Genomic DNA, 17889 nt, shown 5'->3' on the forward strand with positions numbered 1-17889 from the left:
CACAAGTTGCACGTGCAGCCAGCAGGCTGGCCAGTGCCCCCTTAAACCCCACAAAAACCCCTGCCAGAACACAGTAAGAAATGAGGTGCTCCTTTAAAAGTAATCTATTTGCAAAACCAATAATATAAAGTCATATGGTAAGAAGATAGTCTTTTCTATATAAAAGATTAAATTGTTTTAAGCTTTACCTATTAAAAAGGGCAAATTTATATTAATCCGCATACCTTTTTTGTTCTTAAAATCAAAATTCAAAGTATAAGATTCAATATATATTTCTAAAATGTATCTGTAAAACAATGATACTTCATCTTCTTCTAAAAACTAAAACACTATCCTTGTTATTATAATAGTAATGCCAGTTTGAGGCTTGTTTGCCTGACTAAATCAAGAGCTGTGATTTTGGCTCTGGTAATTGTGGGGTTCCCCGTATCTTGGCGCAAACACTTGCCTGCTTTTCAGTGCACTAATAACAGTCTGAGCTGCCAGCAGGCGTCCTTCTCCCTCGCACTTCTCTGACCGGGCCAGGCATCATGCAGCGCCATCTATTGGCACACATTCGCACAATATGCTAAAAAGGCGCTGCCGGCGTCGCAGCCGCGTCGCTGTCGCCGGCTAAGCCGCTGCGTCGTCTAATGCAACGCAACAATTGGACAGCAGAAGCAGCAGAAGCAGCACAAGCGGCGGCGGCAGCAGACAGCTGACTTTTGGGGCCGTTTAATTAATTACATGCAAACGCTCTTTTTCGGCTCTCCCTCACGCTGGCTCTCTCTGCCCGCCTCCGCCTCCACCGCCTTCACTGCCCCTCCCCCCGCCGCCTGCCTGCTGCTACCCCGCAGAAAACAGCAACAAACTTTTTGGCGTCGCCGTCGACGTCAGCGTCAGCAGCGCGTCATTGCTCTGTTTACGTTTTCTCTTTCGTTGGCGGCAGCGGCAGCGGAGCAGCTCGTATTAATTTCTTAGTTCTTTCGACAGTAAAGAAAAGTTGTACAATGCGTTTAGGTCATGGGGAATTCGCCGGGCAGTTGGTGGAACCGAAATAGAAACTGTGAACTAGGCTATCTCTCAGATACGAGGTCTTAACATTCAGGTTAGGTTGGTTTAAATACTTAAAACTTTATTAATCTTATTTAATATTTATAGGGGAGGCACATCAAAAAATTCTGTTTAAAGAAGATTTGTATGTTAAGTTTTTCTAAGTCTTGATATGATTTTGAGGTTAGGTATTCGAGATCCCTTCCAATTTGATATTTCTTCTCATATATCTTATACAAACCCTTGTAAGAACTCAAAATATGAAGTTAGTAGTATCTTTTATACAGTTGAAGTTGTGTCTATGCCTCTATAAAATTATTATTAAATAAATCTGTTTAGGACTGTAGATTTCCCTACTTTAAATTAGAAATTGAGAACATATGAACTGACTCCCTTGCAAGACACTTCATAAGTATGGAACTCAATCTATCTTTTGTATAAACCGTTTATCTTGAACCAATAGTGTCTCACAAGTAGAACCCCAAATAAGATGTCAAACCCTCAAGCGGGGATTATAAAAGACCTTTCTTTCCCCGAGTGCCTCTTTGACTTGAGGAAGTTGCAGCTACGAGTGGAAGTGATCATTGAGAGGGAAACCCCGGCCTGGCACCTTTCTCCATTGCACAATGCTCCGTTTTGATAAATGCAGCTCACACCTTAACCGCACCGTCGATTGTTTACCTTTTGCCGAGGCCCAAAGGGCATTTGCCATTCGTTGCAGCCTTGACTGCCAGCGCCTTATCTTCGCTCCTTGCTTGTTCTGCTTTTTTAATTGTTCTTTATGGTTATGTGCTGCGCTGAGTGAGCGTTGTTGTTGTTTTCGTTCCTCCTCCTCGTTTCGCCCGCTCGTTTGGGGTTTTTGGGGTGGTGCAAATTCCGGCACGAGACTTAATTCACTTAATTGAGCAGGCAGAGCCGCTGGCAGCGACTGCGACTGCAGCAGCAGCAGCGGCAGAGGCAGAGCCACTGGCCGCGTGGCCTGGCAAATATAATAGTTTGGAGTTGGCGCCGGACCGGCATGGCACGGATACATGGGCCGCCTTTGCTGATTTCACTTTCAGATACATTAACACAAGTGCGCTGAAATGCGCGCGCCTTTTGAGTTATTGGTAGCACTGGCAGTGGCAGCGGCAGCGGCTGCGGCTGCGGCAGAGGCAGCGCAGCAGCCTCCTCCTTGGTTTGCCCATTTTCTTTGGCTCTTCGATTTTATGAATGAAAATCGCGACTTGGTTGGTTTGGTTTTGGTTACGCTTTGCCTGCATACAGCACATAGCCGCTCTGGTATTTGCATGTGTATGTGCGAGCCAGCGAAGGATACGCACACACATGTGTGTGTGTGAGTGGTGTCTGGGGCAGCCATAAAATAAATGCCTTCAGGGGGCTTAAGCCTCTCGCTCCGCTCCTCCTTTCGCAGGAGGGTGCACGGGTGTAGATGTGTGTGTGTGTGTGTGCCCCATTAATGCCATTATCCTTGGCTGTTCCGGCTCCCTTAATTTGCCCTCGCATCTTAACTTGTTGCCGACTCCTTGGGTCAAGTGCAACACGAAAACGCAAATTGCTCAATGAAGAATGTATAATCAAATAAAGAAGAAATGGAAGACCCAGGAGGAGTTGGTATTTCTTTTTCCCTTCGTTTGTTGTGGTGCCAGTCTTCTAAAAATGTAAACAAAAGACTGCTGCTGGAGAAGGGGTCGACGAGTGCTGGCACCGCGTCGCATGAGCAATTTGGGTCCCAGTCACGACTCGTGTCGTCCCGCAGGTGAAAGAGTAAGGAATCCCAGGTTAAGCCAAGGAAATGGTGGATGGTTGCTTGAATGGATCAAGTTCTTTTAAGGAATAGCCCTAAGACCATATACCCTCAAAGTTTCTAGAGTATTTTCCATAGTAACTCAAATCCATCTTATTTATAGATGAGATACTAGATACAGATACTTTGCACATTTCTAATATCTATCGGTACTCCCCTCCCCCCAATCAATTAATATTCCAGTTCTGCTGTATTAGCCCCCATATAATCGAGCCCCCGCGCTAATGACTTTCGATTGGCCGAGGGTTAAGTTCAGAGCCCAAGATAAGAGGGCCTATCGTAGGCGCGCTGGGTTCAACAAACCCCAAGTTGGCTAGTTAAGGGATTCGAAGGTATAAAGATCGCATTAGCGATTCCAGAACTTGTGCTTATCGCTGATGACACTGCGAGTTCCGCCGTTGTCAACAGCTGTTTTGGCCACAACAGAGAGCCTGGCCAGTTGGCCATATAGCTCTCAGTGTGCCTCTTTGGGGTCCGGGTTCCCTGTTGACCGATTGAAAGATTGGCTCGCACCGAGCGCAGAGCTTATATGGCCACGCGGTCTTGACTTGACTTGACTCGGCTTAATGTATGCCCACACATCCACGGGCAACACACAAAGACAGCTGGCAGCGGCGAGTTGTGGCACGAAATCTTATCAATGAATGCGCATCACTTGCACTTGTTTGCACCACCCAGAGGGGGGATGAGTATGGGGCTGTATGGCTATGGCTATGGGTTCGGGGAATTACCGGCTGGCGACGACGTAAATGGTTCGACGATGACGATGACGACGGCCGTGTGATGATGACGTGACTCACAGACGGTCCAGTGCAGCAACAACAACAACAACAGCATCAGCGGCAACTACACGTGCAGTTGGCCAACTACCAATGCACTGGCACACGCACACCATTAGCATTATTAAATCGCCAGCCGCAAATTTGCGGTTGCGTCACCTACTTAACACGCGCACCCAGGGAGCATGGACGAAGGACGTTGGACGTTGGCCAGTTGGGAAACTAAGAAGGGTGCTGGGGGGGCTGTTTACGGGGTGGCCGAGACAGGAGCAGCATCCGTGAGGTTGCTTGAGGATAACAGCGCAACGAGAGCGCCAACGAAAATTTCCATTAAGCCAAATTAAAGTTATCGTGGGCAGAGCAGCAGCAGCGCCAGCGACTGAGCAAGGCTAGCTGCCCTCATGGCTCACTACTAACAGGGTCCACCCCAATTCACCACCCACTCAAAAACACTGGCAGAAAAATAAGAGCAGGTTGCTATCGCCTAAAATGATATTGAGGTGTTTATAAGTAAGTCTTATGTGAGAGAAGTTATGGGTATGAGGAAAGTTCATTAGAAATAGCATAGATATCATAAGGCTGGTTCATCGTACGTACTTCTTATAGAGTAGGAATATATCTACGCTTTTTTTCAAAATCCCCTGTGATTTGGTTTTCCTCTGTGCACTTTCGTCCTGCCGTCCTATCCCCGCTTCCATTTTCATTTCTCTCATTGCTGTTCTCTCTGACAACCGCCCCACCATCAACCCACCCACCCACACGGCAAAAAAAAAGGGGAAGGTGATGGTGGAGTGGTAGGAAGCACTCCATCTCTCCTTCTCTCTTCCGCACTCTCCTTCTCTGGCGCCCAGCCCACGTAGTGGTGTACGTGCAATTGGAAAAGTGGTTTTCATGCTAGTGGATGGCCCAAAACCACCACCACCAGCGCCGACAGCAGCGCAGCACCACCACCACCATCAATCCACCATCCACGTCCACATCCACATCCACCCATAACCCAGCGTATTCCTCGTCCTGTTTGGTAGGCTTTATATTATGCCAGAACTTGGGGGGTTAACGGGACGTACAGTGGGTGGCATGGCATTTCACCCAATTTCATTATATTTGCCAACGTTTTTAGCTTTTATACGTCACACGGCATATCTCACCACACCCAACACTGCGAGTATTCCGAGCGGATGGTGGGTGGTGGGTGGTCTGGGTTGCTTTCATAAGGGGGATATCGGAGTATGGAGGGTCGTACGATAGAGAAAAGCCGGCTCGACTTCACTGCGCAGGGTCGCCAAATCGACTCGATGAGAGGGGTTAAGATGAGGCGAAGGATAGGGGAGGGGTGAACAGGGTGGTTTGGTGGCTGGTATATGGCTGTAGGTGGTTTTCGGCTGCCAGTGCTGCCAACCCATTATTATAAAGAATATAATATTATAATAATGTCAGGCATAAAGTGCCAAAGAGAGACGGGAAAACACAGGGAGGGGGTGGCTCCGAAAGAGGAAGAATCACCCAACCCCGTGGGCGCTGATGGAGCTTACACACCAACACACACACTGGCACATCGAAAACCTGTGTGTATGTGTGCGAAATAAGGTTATTTTATAAACAGTTCAGGGTGTTATAAGGGGGGACAGCCACCGAAGGAGGGTTCTCTGTATGTGTGGGCGGCCGTATCGAAGTAGAGCCGGAATACGGGAGTACGGGTGGCCGGGTGTTGGCGTCATAGTCACGGCTGGGCGCTCGTGGGCGGACATGGGTTAAAGCGGCAAGGCAGTCCTTAAAGAGCGTTCGCCATGGAACCGTTAAATAAAGGACACGCAGATTGCGTTCCGCGATAAGGCCTGAAGTTGAAGATCAACTGAGATTGGAGATGGAATAATGGCAATGTGAATTGCTTAATCATGATTTTGTTCGTACGTGCTTCAGATCACTTAAGTGATATTAGAGTCTTTGTTTTGAAACACATAGTATTTCAAAGAACTTAACTTATTTTTAATGATCAGCATCAAATAAATCAACTATTTGATTTTTTGAAGACAGATCACTATATAAAAAGACAATCTTTTTATGGATAAATTTCTTTTATTATTAGTCAGATTATGTAGTACAATGTGATTCCCTTAAAAACTATGACAGCCTTATGAACAAACACACGATTCGTTATAAAGTCTTTAGCAGAGCGCGATACTTCAAAGCACTCTTCACGTTTCGATTGCCTCATGCAATATATGCCATAGGAAAATGCCAGGGGCCAACCTTGGTTCGATCCGTTAGCTTTGTGGCGCTGCGCTGGCGAGTTCAAATCCGAAACCGATTCAAACTACGTGAATTTGCGCGCGCTACGCTGCGGACGTTGTCCGACATCCGACGAATATATCCAACATCCGTTATCCCACCACGCTAGCAAAGCAGCGCAACCTTCGCTAAATCGAGCGTGCGAGGCCGTACTTACCACTTGCCACCACTCACCACGCTACTACAAAGTGGGGGGTTGTGAATATGATGATGGGTTCTTGCTTTGGGGTGGAATTCGTCGGCCCCCTTGCGATTTTTGCCATTCTAAGCGAAACGCACTAGAAAAACGGTCGCCGCAAGCCTTTTCTTCTTCTTGCTTCTCATTCTCCAACGCTGCTTCTTCTTCCTTAGCACTTCGAGTGTTTTCGAAACGCAAAAAAAGGAAAAGAAACAAAAATGTTTTCAACAAAAATCGGAACGCAACACTGCCAAGTCAGTCGTCGTTGCCGTCGTCGTCGTTGTTGTTGCCGCCATCATTTATTTTTCGTCGTTTCTTTTTTTTCCTGCTACGTACTACAAAATTAAACTCGAACGAACGACGAACGTTCGCTTGGCTCCGTGCTTTTGGAACGGCAAAAGTTGCGATATTACGTCCCTCGCTATCAACAGCACAGCACAGCACAGCAAAAGCAGCAACAACAGCGCCACAGCACAGCAAAAGCAGCAACAACAGCGGGCAGAGAGACAGCGATGGCAGCTCTTACCCTGTACAGTGTACATGCATATACACGAACAAACGATTTTAATACATGAAATTTTACTGTGCAGTATACACACACCGAGGCACATCCGAACGGAATACATACACTCGCACAGCACACTGGTTCCATCATCATTATTTACCAGCATTCGCTTTGTTGTTTTACCCTCGCACGGCACGCTCTTTTCTCTTCTCTTCTCTGCTGCCTGCCTGCCTGTACCGCACCTCTCTGCTTCCCTGCCCGTTGCAGCGGCCCACACTTTATTTTTAACTGTGCGACTGTACTTCGTGTGTCGGTCGTTCGGCTCTGCTGTCTCGCTCTCGCTCGCTCACTCTCTACATATAGACGAGCGAGCGTCTGTATGTAAGCGGTGAGTCGAGTCAGCAACATTGGATGTACATGTGGATGTACATATGTATGCCTGGGATGTGGAGTGGAGTCTTTGTTGGTTGGGGCTGTGTGTATATTTCGGCATATACATACATATATACCGACAGTTTTTTCCATGGTATTTTTCTCTTTTTTTTTTGTAATTTTGTGTTTACCAAGCGGCTTGGTGAATGTTCGTACGTACATACGTACATTTGTACGTACGTACGCCTTGATAGCCGCTGTGCCGTGCTGTTGTTGTTGCTGCCCCGCCGTACACTGCGCGACGTGCAATTTGCGCAGTGTGCTGTCGCTCCGACAATTGTTAACGGCAATTGTTGTTGCCCGGCTCGGTCGGTGGCTGTAGCCCTGGTTTCGATTCGGAGCCAGCGATTAGCGCACTTGACGCAATGCCCTGGCTCAGCTCGACTCTCTTCGGTCTCCGCTGTCCGCTCTCCGCTCTCGTTCTCTTGTCTTATCAGCTGGTTTGCGGATTGATAAGCGGCCGCACGGCTGAAATTTAGCATGCAGATCGATGATCAGCGGTTATCAGTTATCAGGCAGTGGGTTGTCAGTTGGCGAGGTGAATTGGGAACATCTATAGTTCCGGGAAACCATCTGAGGGCGATCCCCATCTGCAGGGAGACCTCGAAGGTTATGCAGGGAGATAGTACCATGGTATCTGTAGGATCGGCGATCTCACAAGTAGCAAGGCAGAAACAAGATACATATGATATGATCGATATGATCGTACTATATGGAATATTTTAAGGAAAGTTTCCTTATTTAAAGGTGTAAGATGGTTAAAAACTATCATAAAATTTTATATGTATAGATACAGATACAATATAAAAGATAAAATACATAATATCTCCGATTTTCATATCAAAATAAAGAAAAGCTACTACAGGAAACTATAATATTTTCCGTTTTCGAATAAACTTTTCCATCATTGGCCTGTTCCCACCATCATATAGGACTTGCCCGGACGAGTTCTTATTAGCTGGGCCATCAATCCACCAACAGGTTGATTTCCTGGCAATTACCTTCCCATTTCGTAACCCCCGCCACTTGCGAAAGGTTCAATCACAGTCGAATTCGTCCTTAGAGTCTCGACAGTCGCAATGTCATATTGATGGATCGCTTGGGTTGGTCAGGTAGTAGAAAGTGAGTGCTGTGCTGCAATCCTAGAAAAAGAAACGGACCGAAATTGAGCCCGAACCCACTGGCGTGTCTAATGCGCTGCATCCTTTTCGGGGATTACGGTCCTTCCCGACCTTAGGTAGAAATGCTCGGGCGAGCGGCTTACAATGGATCGAGTGGATGAAGATGAGGATGGGATGGATGATGATGATGATATGGGTTGCTTGGCACTGGGATTTGTGAGGGTCTCGACTCACGTTTCACGAGATGCCGTGCCCTGCACATCGCGTAAACAGCTGAGATCCAGCAGGAGATGCGAGTGGTTCATTGACCAAAAGTCACCATTCTTAACCGAGAGGGGGCCTTCCCCGCCATGTGGGTAATGTATGTTGTATGCTGTCAGCTGTTCCCCCATTTCGCCAAAAGCACACCGAGCACACACGTACGCAAAGTGGCAAGAGCGAGAGATGCCTTGCAAATTTTCAATGTCACCAATTGCGATGCCAACTTCGCTGTCGACGTCGCTGCTTATAAATCTTCGACATGAAGCGCAGCAAAAAGCCGCAAAGGCAAAAAAAAGCGGAGGAAAAACCGAAACAGCAAGCGGCGCGCATTGAAAATTGCTCTAATTCGCCAAAAACAGCTGATTTGGTCGACGACGCCGCCGCCGTCGCCGTGGCTTCCTGCCTCTCTGCTGCCAATCGACGGCCCCACATCGACACGGGGACTCGGACTCGGACTCGAAACTCGGAATCGAAAGCGGAATCGCAATCGGGGGCTTTGTGTCTGTCAGTCGTGCGGCGAACTCCGTGGTGCGGCAACATGAAATGGCCGACGCAAAATATGCGCACATCAAAAGGGTCTGCCTCATGCCAAGCCACCCACATGCCATTATACCAGCATACCCCACCCCGAAAAGTCCGCCCATCCATGGCCAAACTCTACTTCATAATATGGGTCTTGAGATTAACTCATCCTTACTTAGTTTACCTATAAATACAACAAATCTTTTAGGAACTAGTAAGACTAGTGTTATATAAACATCATAATCCCGCTAGATTCTAACAGTTTATAAATGTTTGCTTACCATAAGATACAAGATATACACATGGTTTTGGTTTATATCAACATAATATAGTCCTAAAGATAACTATCTTTAGTTTACTTATAAATACAACACATTTTTAAGAGCTTGTAACACTAGTCTTATATGAAAAGCATATTTCCGCTAGATTCAAACTGATTATAAGTGTTTGCTTATTACAAGATACAAGATACATATATGGTTTTGGTTTATATCAAAGCTTAAAAAACATATCAAGACAGTCAGGTTTTTCTCAAAACTATCTATAAAATATCAAATCTACAAATTTATTCCCATCATTTTAAAATTTGTTTTCCAATTAAATCACAAATATTATAGCATAGTTTTCTAAAAACTCGAATATTACGAATACCAACTAGCTCGACTTATGCCAGTTAAACAGAGGTGGGAAAGCCGGGTTGGGGCTCGGAAATCTTTCCGTTCCCACATCGTCATGTGCCGCTATAAGCAAATAGCTCGCCCGCTCTGTTATTGTTGTGGGTGTTTGCACTCAAAGTTTTCACCATGAGGGAGGGAAAAATAACTAAGCCAGCATGGGAAACTCCACCATATCGGCGTCATCTTGAGCTCCCCAACCAAGCCAATCCACCGACTCTGGAACCAAGAAACGAAGCCAAGAGAGCCCGCGACGGAAGACAGAAGAATGGCAGAGCGGGTGGTGCGTCTTCGTCGGACTTCGTCTCCATCGCCTTCAATTCAATTCATTTTTATTATGATGAGCAGAAGACCGCTGCCGCTTCTTCGACTCCGTTGAACTCCAGCTCGCTGGTAATTTTTTTTATTATGCCTCATCGTCGTCGTCTTCTTCTTCTTGGGGCCGCGCGCTCTTTTTCATGTTTCCAAAGTTTCTTCTTCCTCTTTGGCTCGTACACTTAAATTGCTTTGGCGGAGATCGCGGCTTAAGCCCCAGCCAAAACCCAAACCCAAGCTCGAAAACCGAAACTCGGCTTTTTCGCTTCTACTTGTTATTTCTTTTTTTTTTCTTGATGGCTCGGCGGCTCGTTTCGCTGCTATCGCACGTTGGGCTGTGCGCCCCAGCCGAAGAATTCAAAGTGGGGCCCCCAAGACCAGACCGGAGTGGATCGAGCCCGCGCCCGAGTCAGAGCCAGAGCCAGAGTTTCAGAGCCCAGAGTTATAGCCAGAGCCATAGTCTGGGCTTCAGAGCCCAGGCACCGGAGGTAGCGACACCGACAACGGCCACGGCGACCGACTTAAATGCTTGGAAACCGACTCTCGAGCGGGCACAGTGGAGTGTAATGGGGTTTAATGGCGGAATATCTTGGGTGTGGATGTTGAACTTACATGAAAGGGGTTTAGAAATATAAATATATTTAATATTACAACGAATATTAGTTATAAAAATGATAATTTTTTAGGTTTTATACCAAAATACATTAATTACTTGAACATAGGACCTACTTTTAGCAGCGACTCAAAAGCACCAAGTACTTGCCTATGTTTCAAATTACAAAGTACTCTTATGCTTCTTATTTAAATATATAAAGTTTCTTAAACAAATTTGAAAACAGTTAAGTTGAATAGTTTAAAATTGTGTTTGTTATTCAATTTGTAAATTAGTTTTACTAGGAAATTTTTTTTTTATGGAAACGATTTTACTTCATGATCTTGAACAAAAGTAGGGGATGCTTTTTTCCTATTATTATAATATCTTTGTTTTATATATAAAGTAAGCTTAGGTAACCATTTTATAAAAGCCAATTTTACTTTGCTTTGGGCCCACTGTGCCGCTGCCTTAGCCGTTGTCCCGGGCCCTGGCTCTTAGCTCTTGGCTCTGGCTTTCGGGCAAACATTTCGTTTCGAGTTGCTGTATTGCTGTTGCTGTTGCTGTTGCTGCTGACGATGACTGGCTCCGGCTCTCAGGTTGGGTTGGTTTCTGTTCGCTGGCTGGCTGGCTGGCTTGCTGGCTGGCTGCTTGGCTGCCTGGTTGGCTCATAACCTGAAACTTGAATATTGTGGAATTTGAAGGTAGCGACGATGTTGCTGTTGGTGTTGCTGTTGTTACTGCAGCTACAGCAGCAGCAATAACAACTGCAGCGGCGCTGCGTGCGAAGCTTTAGACTCGGGCCGTCAATTTGGAGCCAGTCGGAGTCGGAGCCGGAGACCCACGCCCCTCGCTCCGCCAATGCCCCCCTGCTCTTCAGTTTTCTGTTTTCAGTCCGCTGCCAGTGCCAGCTGAAACGAGTTGCTGGCGAAGCGTAAAATGCTGCTGCCATTGCCGTTGCTGCTGTTGTAGATGTTGCTGGTGGGTAAAAAGCAACGAACGCTTGACGGGGGACTGGCTTTTGTGTGTTGCTGCGGTGCCTGGCCGCTGTTGCCGCTTGAAGCTGCCTGAGTGATGTTGGTGTGGCAATAAAATTCAACTTCCAGCAACATTGCCAGCGAACGCAGCTCGAAAATCATCATCATCATCAGCTGCAGCATCGTCGGAAAGTCAGATAGTCAGCCCGTGAGCCAGTCCCCAAGATGATGGCCAGCATTGTGGCTGTTGTTGCGGCTTATAATGATGGCCAGCATTTCTCCATTCGAACGAAAATTAGCGTAGAAAGTTTTCTTTTATTTTTGTTTTTTCTCTGGCCTGATGCTTGGTTTTTCCCGTTGCCAAGCTCAGCTGATGCGATTTGATTTGATTGGGTTGGGGTATGGGGGCAGAGCTTTTAGCTGATTGGTTTTTTAGCGCAGCTTTCAAGCGCACACGGCGTATGCGCAACGAGCTTCGCAGGCATTACACATACGACCAGTTGTCAACAGAACAATGAGCAATGAGTGAGCGCCGCCGTCGCCTCGCCTTTAAAGCAACGCCGACGTTGATAAGAATGAGTCAGTCGCACAGGCTGCGGCCTGGCATTGGGTATGGAGCAACCAGGCAACCAAGCAAGCAATTCCAAGAAGAGGGAACTTCTTGGTTTTCCGCCTTCGGCGGACCGCTCCATTCCCAAAAGGGCGAATCATCCGGAGTCCGGACGCCTGTGCCTGGGCCAGGCCAGCATGTCTAGACTCGCTCCAGCCCCTATACCAAAAATAACACCGAAAATACAGCTGCATACGCGAACGAGAACGAAACGAGGGATGAAATGCGATGATGATGAGACATGCGGCAGTGGCAAAGGCAAACCCAGAGGCAGACAGGCAAACAAGGGATGCGGGGCGAGGGCCGGGGGCAGGGGCATGGGACGGGGCCGGGGCCGGGGCATTCAGGGGTCGGGGGTAGAAAAATGCGAAACACATGCGACTCAGCGACGACGACGACGACGACGACCGACCTCGATGACGATAACACCCAGCACACACAGTACCGCACAGCGCACTGAAAACTGAAAACGAACCGAAAACTCACCCTCGGGTTCGGGTTCTCGTATTATGTTCCCCCAATGCTGAGGGCAACTGCAACAGCAGCAACAGCAGCAGCAGCAACATCACCAGCAACATCGCTGGCAAATATGCGAGCATATGGCAACCCTTATGGATGTACGAAAATTCGAATATATGGATATTTGGATATGACAAAGGCCGTTCCTGGGCCGCCGTACGCACAGATGTTCGGCACTCAATGGGGAAAGTAGCTCCGGCGAAGGGCCCTGAGTTCCTGGGCAGAGGGTCGTGCCTTGCCGGCGATGGAAGGGTGGCAACTCTTGAAAAGGGCAAATCCGGCGACTGGGGAGATGGGAAAATCCCCAGCAAGGTTCAGCGATCGATGGATGTGCCCTTAGGCCAGAGGGTGGTGACAGTTTTTTTTGGTAAATCAAGCTTAATTAAGTTCAATTCTGATCTTGCTGAGAGATCTTTATCAGGACTGGGCTAGCCATTTTTAATAAAAAGTTCAAAAATACCCTAGAAACTTAAATCGTTGCTTAGAATTTTGGAATATTTTCCAAAAATAATGTATTACAAATTCACATCTCAGTTCAGTTCTTAAAAAACTTCCATAAATAAATATCCTAAACCTTGCAACTTTTTATTTCTGAATACTCTGCAATGTTTTCATTGTGAATTTAGTAGCCTTCCGGGAAATTCTTCCCTGCCATTGTGCCGTTCCCGGGCTGATCCAAAATCATGGCTGGAGCAGCACTCGAAAGACTTAAAAATAGTTTCGAAAAGTGAAGAAGAACCGAGCAGAGTCCCACAGCAAATGTGGCGGAAGTTGATGGGAAAGCGGCAGCAGTGGAAGAGCATTCGGAATGGGAAGACCAAGACTACGGCAATCGTCGCAGCCCACACAATTCTCGGGGTCCCGCCCTCTCCTTCCGTCGCTGTGCGTTTTATTTTAAGAAGATTTCGAGCAACGTCGATGAGCAATGCCACAGCAGGCGCGCGGGGAGTGGGTGGTGTTGGGGTGGGGGCTGCGAGTGGGTGGCCGGGGGGTGGAGGGTGGCTGAGTGACTGACGGACGGACGGACAGACAGCCTCGACTTGGCCTGCTGGCTTGGCCGCTGTTGTTGCCTGGCATTTTCCATTTCATTTTCATGGCTCGAGTGGGTGGAAGTGGTGGAGGGAAGGACGAGGGTGGGTGGTTGGCTGGGAGTGGGCGAAATGGGGGAGTTCAAGTCCCTGCCTGACTTCCATTTTCTTGATAAGTTTTTAGCTGGCTGTGTGTCCTTTGTTGGCTCGTGCGAACCGTGCGGAAATTTATGATGCACAGAGGGAAAAACCCGAATCGCATTCTATGAATAACGAATAAAGTGATTTGGAAGATCGAGCAGGCTTATTAGCTTGGTAGGCTCAATAAATAGAAAACATAGTTATAAATATTTTGTATTCAAGTTTTTTCTCTCAGTATATTGTATCCTGCTCCTTATTGCAACTCCTTTGTAACTTGCTTTTCATTTTGGCGGCAAATCACTAAATGTCCTTTTCATTCTCCTCCCCTTGCAGGTAAATTCCGCGATGGGTCTTCAAGCAACAGCCGCCACCAAGCGGAAGCATGAGCTGACCTTCGACAGCAAGGATGCCAACACCACCTACACGGGCAACTGTGCCCCGCCCCCCGTCAAGGCCAACAAGTGGGCCATCAGCAACAACAACTACCTGGAATCGCTCGAGGAGCAGCAGCAGCAGCAGCAGCAGCAGCAACAGCAGCCATCGGAGCCAGCTGTGGAGTCCAACAACAACCACATTGTGTTGGAGGCATCCATGGATGCGATGAAGCCAACGGAGCCAAGTATTAGCAATGGTCATGAAGTTACTACCGCCGTCGCCGCGCTGAAGAGTCAGGCGGAGGTGCCGCTGCCGCCGACGGCGAGTGCGGCGATACCGGAGGACAGTATCGCACGGCTGGAGGTGGTCACCTCGGCCGTTCCCTGTGAGCCCTGGACAACAGCAGCAGCAGCGGGCAATGGAGCGACGTCTCCCTCGGCGGTGTCCGTTTCGAATGGCTCCAGCGCCGAGCCCGTGGACTGCATCTCCAAGCTGCAAGCCGTGGCCGTGCCCAGTGATCCATGGGGCAGCATTGCCACCCGCTCCACGCTGGCCACCACTCTGCTCAGCGCCGATGAGCTGGACGACGATGATGATGACTTTGAGGACGACTACGAGGAGGAGGAGAGCATCATACCCACCTACTGTCCCATGCGTTTCCATCCCTTTGTGCCGCACCCCCATCCGCACCAGCTGGCGCCGCATCCCCACCAGCAGCAGCAGCAGCAGCAACTGTCCCAGCAGCAACCACATCCCCAGCAACAGCAGCAGCAACTCGCACAGCAACAGCAGCATCCGCAGCAGCAGAGGAGCTATGCCCCCGGCTATGGCAGCAGACAGCCCAACTACTACTCGGAGCCATTCCCGCAGCAGAATTGCTCGCGAACCGGAGGACCGCAGCACATGACGCAATCTCCGCCCACGCCGCAGCAGGCGCGTGGTTTCGCCCCACCCCAGTGGGCGACGGCGGGCGGCAGTCCGTCGAATCCATCGGTGGGTGGAGGCCAGCAGTTCTACGAGGCCAGCAATGGAGGAGCCTATGCCCCGCCGGCGGCGCCGCAGCAGACTATCCGCTGTGCGGAGAACGGCAAGTCGTATCTGGATCTGGGCTGCAGCAGTGGTGCATCCGGCAGCGCAGGAGGATCGCCCATTAGTCCGCCACCCTCCTCGGCGCCCGTCGTTCCCTTCGCCGGCCTGCCCCTGCATGGCCTGCCCCTCAAGCGCTGCTGTGATGGACGCCCCGGTGGCTGGTGCAGTGCCAACAGGAGCTGCTACAAGGACACGCGGCTGAAGATACGCAACCTTTCCATGTTCAAGCTCTCCCGTTTCCGCCAGGTGTCCGAGCAGTCGCTCTACCGCTCCGTGCTCATTTGCAACACGCTGAAGCGCATCGATCGCGAGATCGAGGCGGAGGCCAAGGAGTTGCACCAGGCGGCGCAGCAGCATCACCAGCAGGCGGCAGCTGCGGCGGCGGCGCAAGCGGCGCAATACCACCCGGCCTACCAGCAGCAGCAGCAGCAACAACAGCAATCCCCGCCAGCACCACTGCATCCTCATCCCCAGCAGCAGCAGCAGCAGCAGCAGATGGATTATGCCCCTGTGCTGAACTGCGCCCGTTTGGCCAACATGGATCACTACCAGCAATTGAGTTTCCAGCCCCAGCAGCAGCAGCAGCAGCAGCAGCAACAGCAACAACAGCAGCCTCCCCAGCCGCATGGCTACCATGAGCGGCTGGAGCCCGCCTACAGGGGCGTGGCAGCGGGAGCGGGAGTGGGAGTGGGTGGCTTCAGCACGCAGCCCAGCAACTGTGATACATCGGCAGGTGTTGCCAGTAGCAGTAGCAACGGCAACAGCAGCAACTCCTCGGCGACAACGGCCAGCGGCAGCAGTAGTTTGCATCCCTACGACCACTATCCCTTTCGGGAGTCGCAGTCGGGTCGCGCCACGCCCTTTCCCGCCTGCCCCACCACCACAGCAGCAGCGGCCGCGGCCAGCGGTGGAGCAACACCAACCCTGAGCAACAGCAGCAACATCAGCAGTTCCCCCGCCACCAGCAGCAGCAGCATTAGCATCAGCAACAACACCAGTTCCTCAACGGCGATGAGCAGCAGCAGTAGTGGGAATGCTGCGGGCAGCAGTGGCGGCAGCAGCACGCCAGTTGCCCCTGCCGCGAGTAGCACCAACTGCGATACCAGCGACTCCGGCTATGCGGACGACGACTCCACGCGCTCGATCAACTGGAGTTCGGTGCTCAGCCTGAGTTCGCAGTCGGCGCTGGATCCGCTGAACAACAACGATCTGTTCAGCATACTCCCGGCGGCGGCCACGCCCACGGCAGTGCCGGTTTCAGTGGTGGCGGCCAGCAGTTCCAGTTCGTCCTCCGGCTCCACACTCGCCTTCAGCGGCAGCTTCACCACCGTGCAGGCCAGCAGCGGGAACAGCAGCAGTTCCTGCGGTAGCAGCAGCAGCAGCAGCTCCTCCTCCACCACCGCCACGTTCACCACCCTGTCCACCATCTCCTCGGCCACCCACTCGCTGACCTCGTCGTATGTGAGCAGCATTAGCTCGAATGTGTCGGCGGGCGCCAATACCTGGGAGTACGGGTTCCTGGACATGGAGTTCGGCCTGGGCTCGGAGTTCACCGAGCTGGTGCCCAGCTGCAAGCTCAGCTCCGAGGATCTGTTCAAGAGCGGTCTGGGTGGCCAGGTGGTGGCCGCCTCGCGCCTGCACGACAACGAGCTGGAGCAGCCGGCCCACATCATGGTCGGCAGTTAGTATCAGTTGTAGACGACGAAGACGACGCCGGAGGAGCGGGTGGCGACGTGCTGGTCGCGTCGCCTGCTGGCGCCCACTAGCAATTCCAAGCAGTATTGAATCGACGAAACGGGAGAGGGGGAGCTCTTAAGGGGGGATCTTAAATGCTAATTATGCTCAGGTTGTGAACGTGCATGGATATATATTCTGAAATATATATGCCCCTACCCCTACTTTGGTCCCATTTCCCCTCTCTCCCCTTCTTCACACAAGCAATCGAGGACACACAAATTAATTGCAATCTATGTAAAAGAAATTCGTAACTAACTAAGTGAGAGATTTGAAGTGGGGGCAGAACATTGATTATGACAAATGAGCAAGCAAAACTATTAGCAAATTTTTGTAAGTGTAAATAGTGTTAGTCTTAAGGCAGAGCAGCGAACACCCTAGCCAAGTAAGTTTGAAACGGAAGCAAAACAAAAACTCTATATTAGCGTAACTTTAGCTTTGTTAGTTGCAATTGTTGCAGTTTTTCGATTCAACACCACACAAGATCAACAACAACAACAGTAACAACAGCGTCTTAGCGAACCACCACTGGCCGTTGGACATTTTTCAAAAGATAACTCAGACACCAGATCAATTAACAAAATTACCAGCATTTGGCGGCAAGACAAAATTGATGAGAAATCGAAAAACTTTTACTATATTACTAGCCATAAGTATTATTATTTATATACAAAAAGCGCAGAAAACAGCAAACAAACAAAAGAACAACTTAAAACAAAGTTTTATAAAAGAAAAAAACAAAGAAAAAAACACAAAAAGAACAAAAAAAATTAAAAATGCAAGCAAATATAAAGAATTTGTTAAAAAAAATCACAACATCTTTTGGATAATTTTGGGAGGCGTGGGGACTTCTTTTTCAGGCTTTTACAAATTTAAAGGATCGGACAAAAGGAATTTTAAACACATTAT

The 17889-nt window shown here is 49.3% G+C and overlaps 1 protein-coding gene and 1 long non-coding RNA gene across 3 annotated transcripts in view; one reads left to right on the plus strand and one right to left on the minus strand.

Moving 5' to 3' along the window:
- LOC108024571 (G-box-binding factor) overlaps positions 1-17796 on the plus strand; it is a 38974-nt gene extending 21178 nt beyond the window's left edge. For both annotated transcript variants that reach the window (XM_017094568.3, XM_017094569.3), the window contains exon 2: positions 14116-17796. In XM_017094568.3, the coding sequence (XP_016950057.1) occupies positions 14116-16932 (2817 nt within the window). In that variant the 3' untranslated portion in view covers positions 16933-17796. The remainder of the gene's footprint in view (positions 1-14115) is intronic.
- LOC122817799 (uncharacterized) lies at positions 6307-7610 on the minus strand. The gene is made up of 2 exons (XR_006367365.2): positions 7092-7610; positions 6307-7029 (listed from the first exon to the last, which is right to left on the minus strand). It is a non-coding gene; the product is annotated as an uncharacterized LOC122817799 (long non-coding RNA).
- Positions 17797-17889: the final 93 nt, after the last annotated feature.

Source organism: Drosophila biarmipes, chromosome 3R (assembly GCF_025231255.1).
Source record: "Drosophila biarmipes strain raj3 chromosome 3R, RU_DBia_V1.1, whole genome shotgun sequence".
Taxonomy (NCBI): domain Eukaryota; kingdom Metazoa; phylum Arthropoda; class Insecta; order Diptera; family Drosophilidae; genus Drosophila; species Drosophila biarmipes.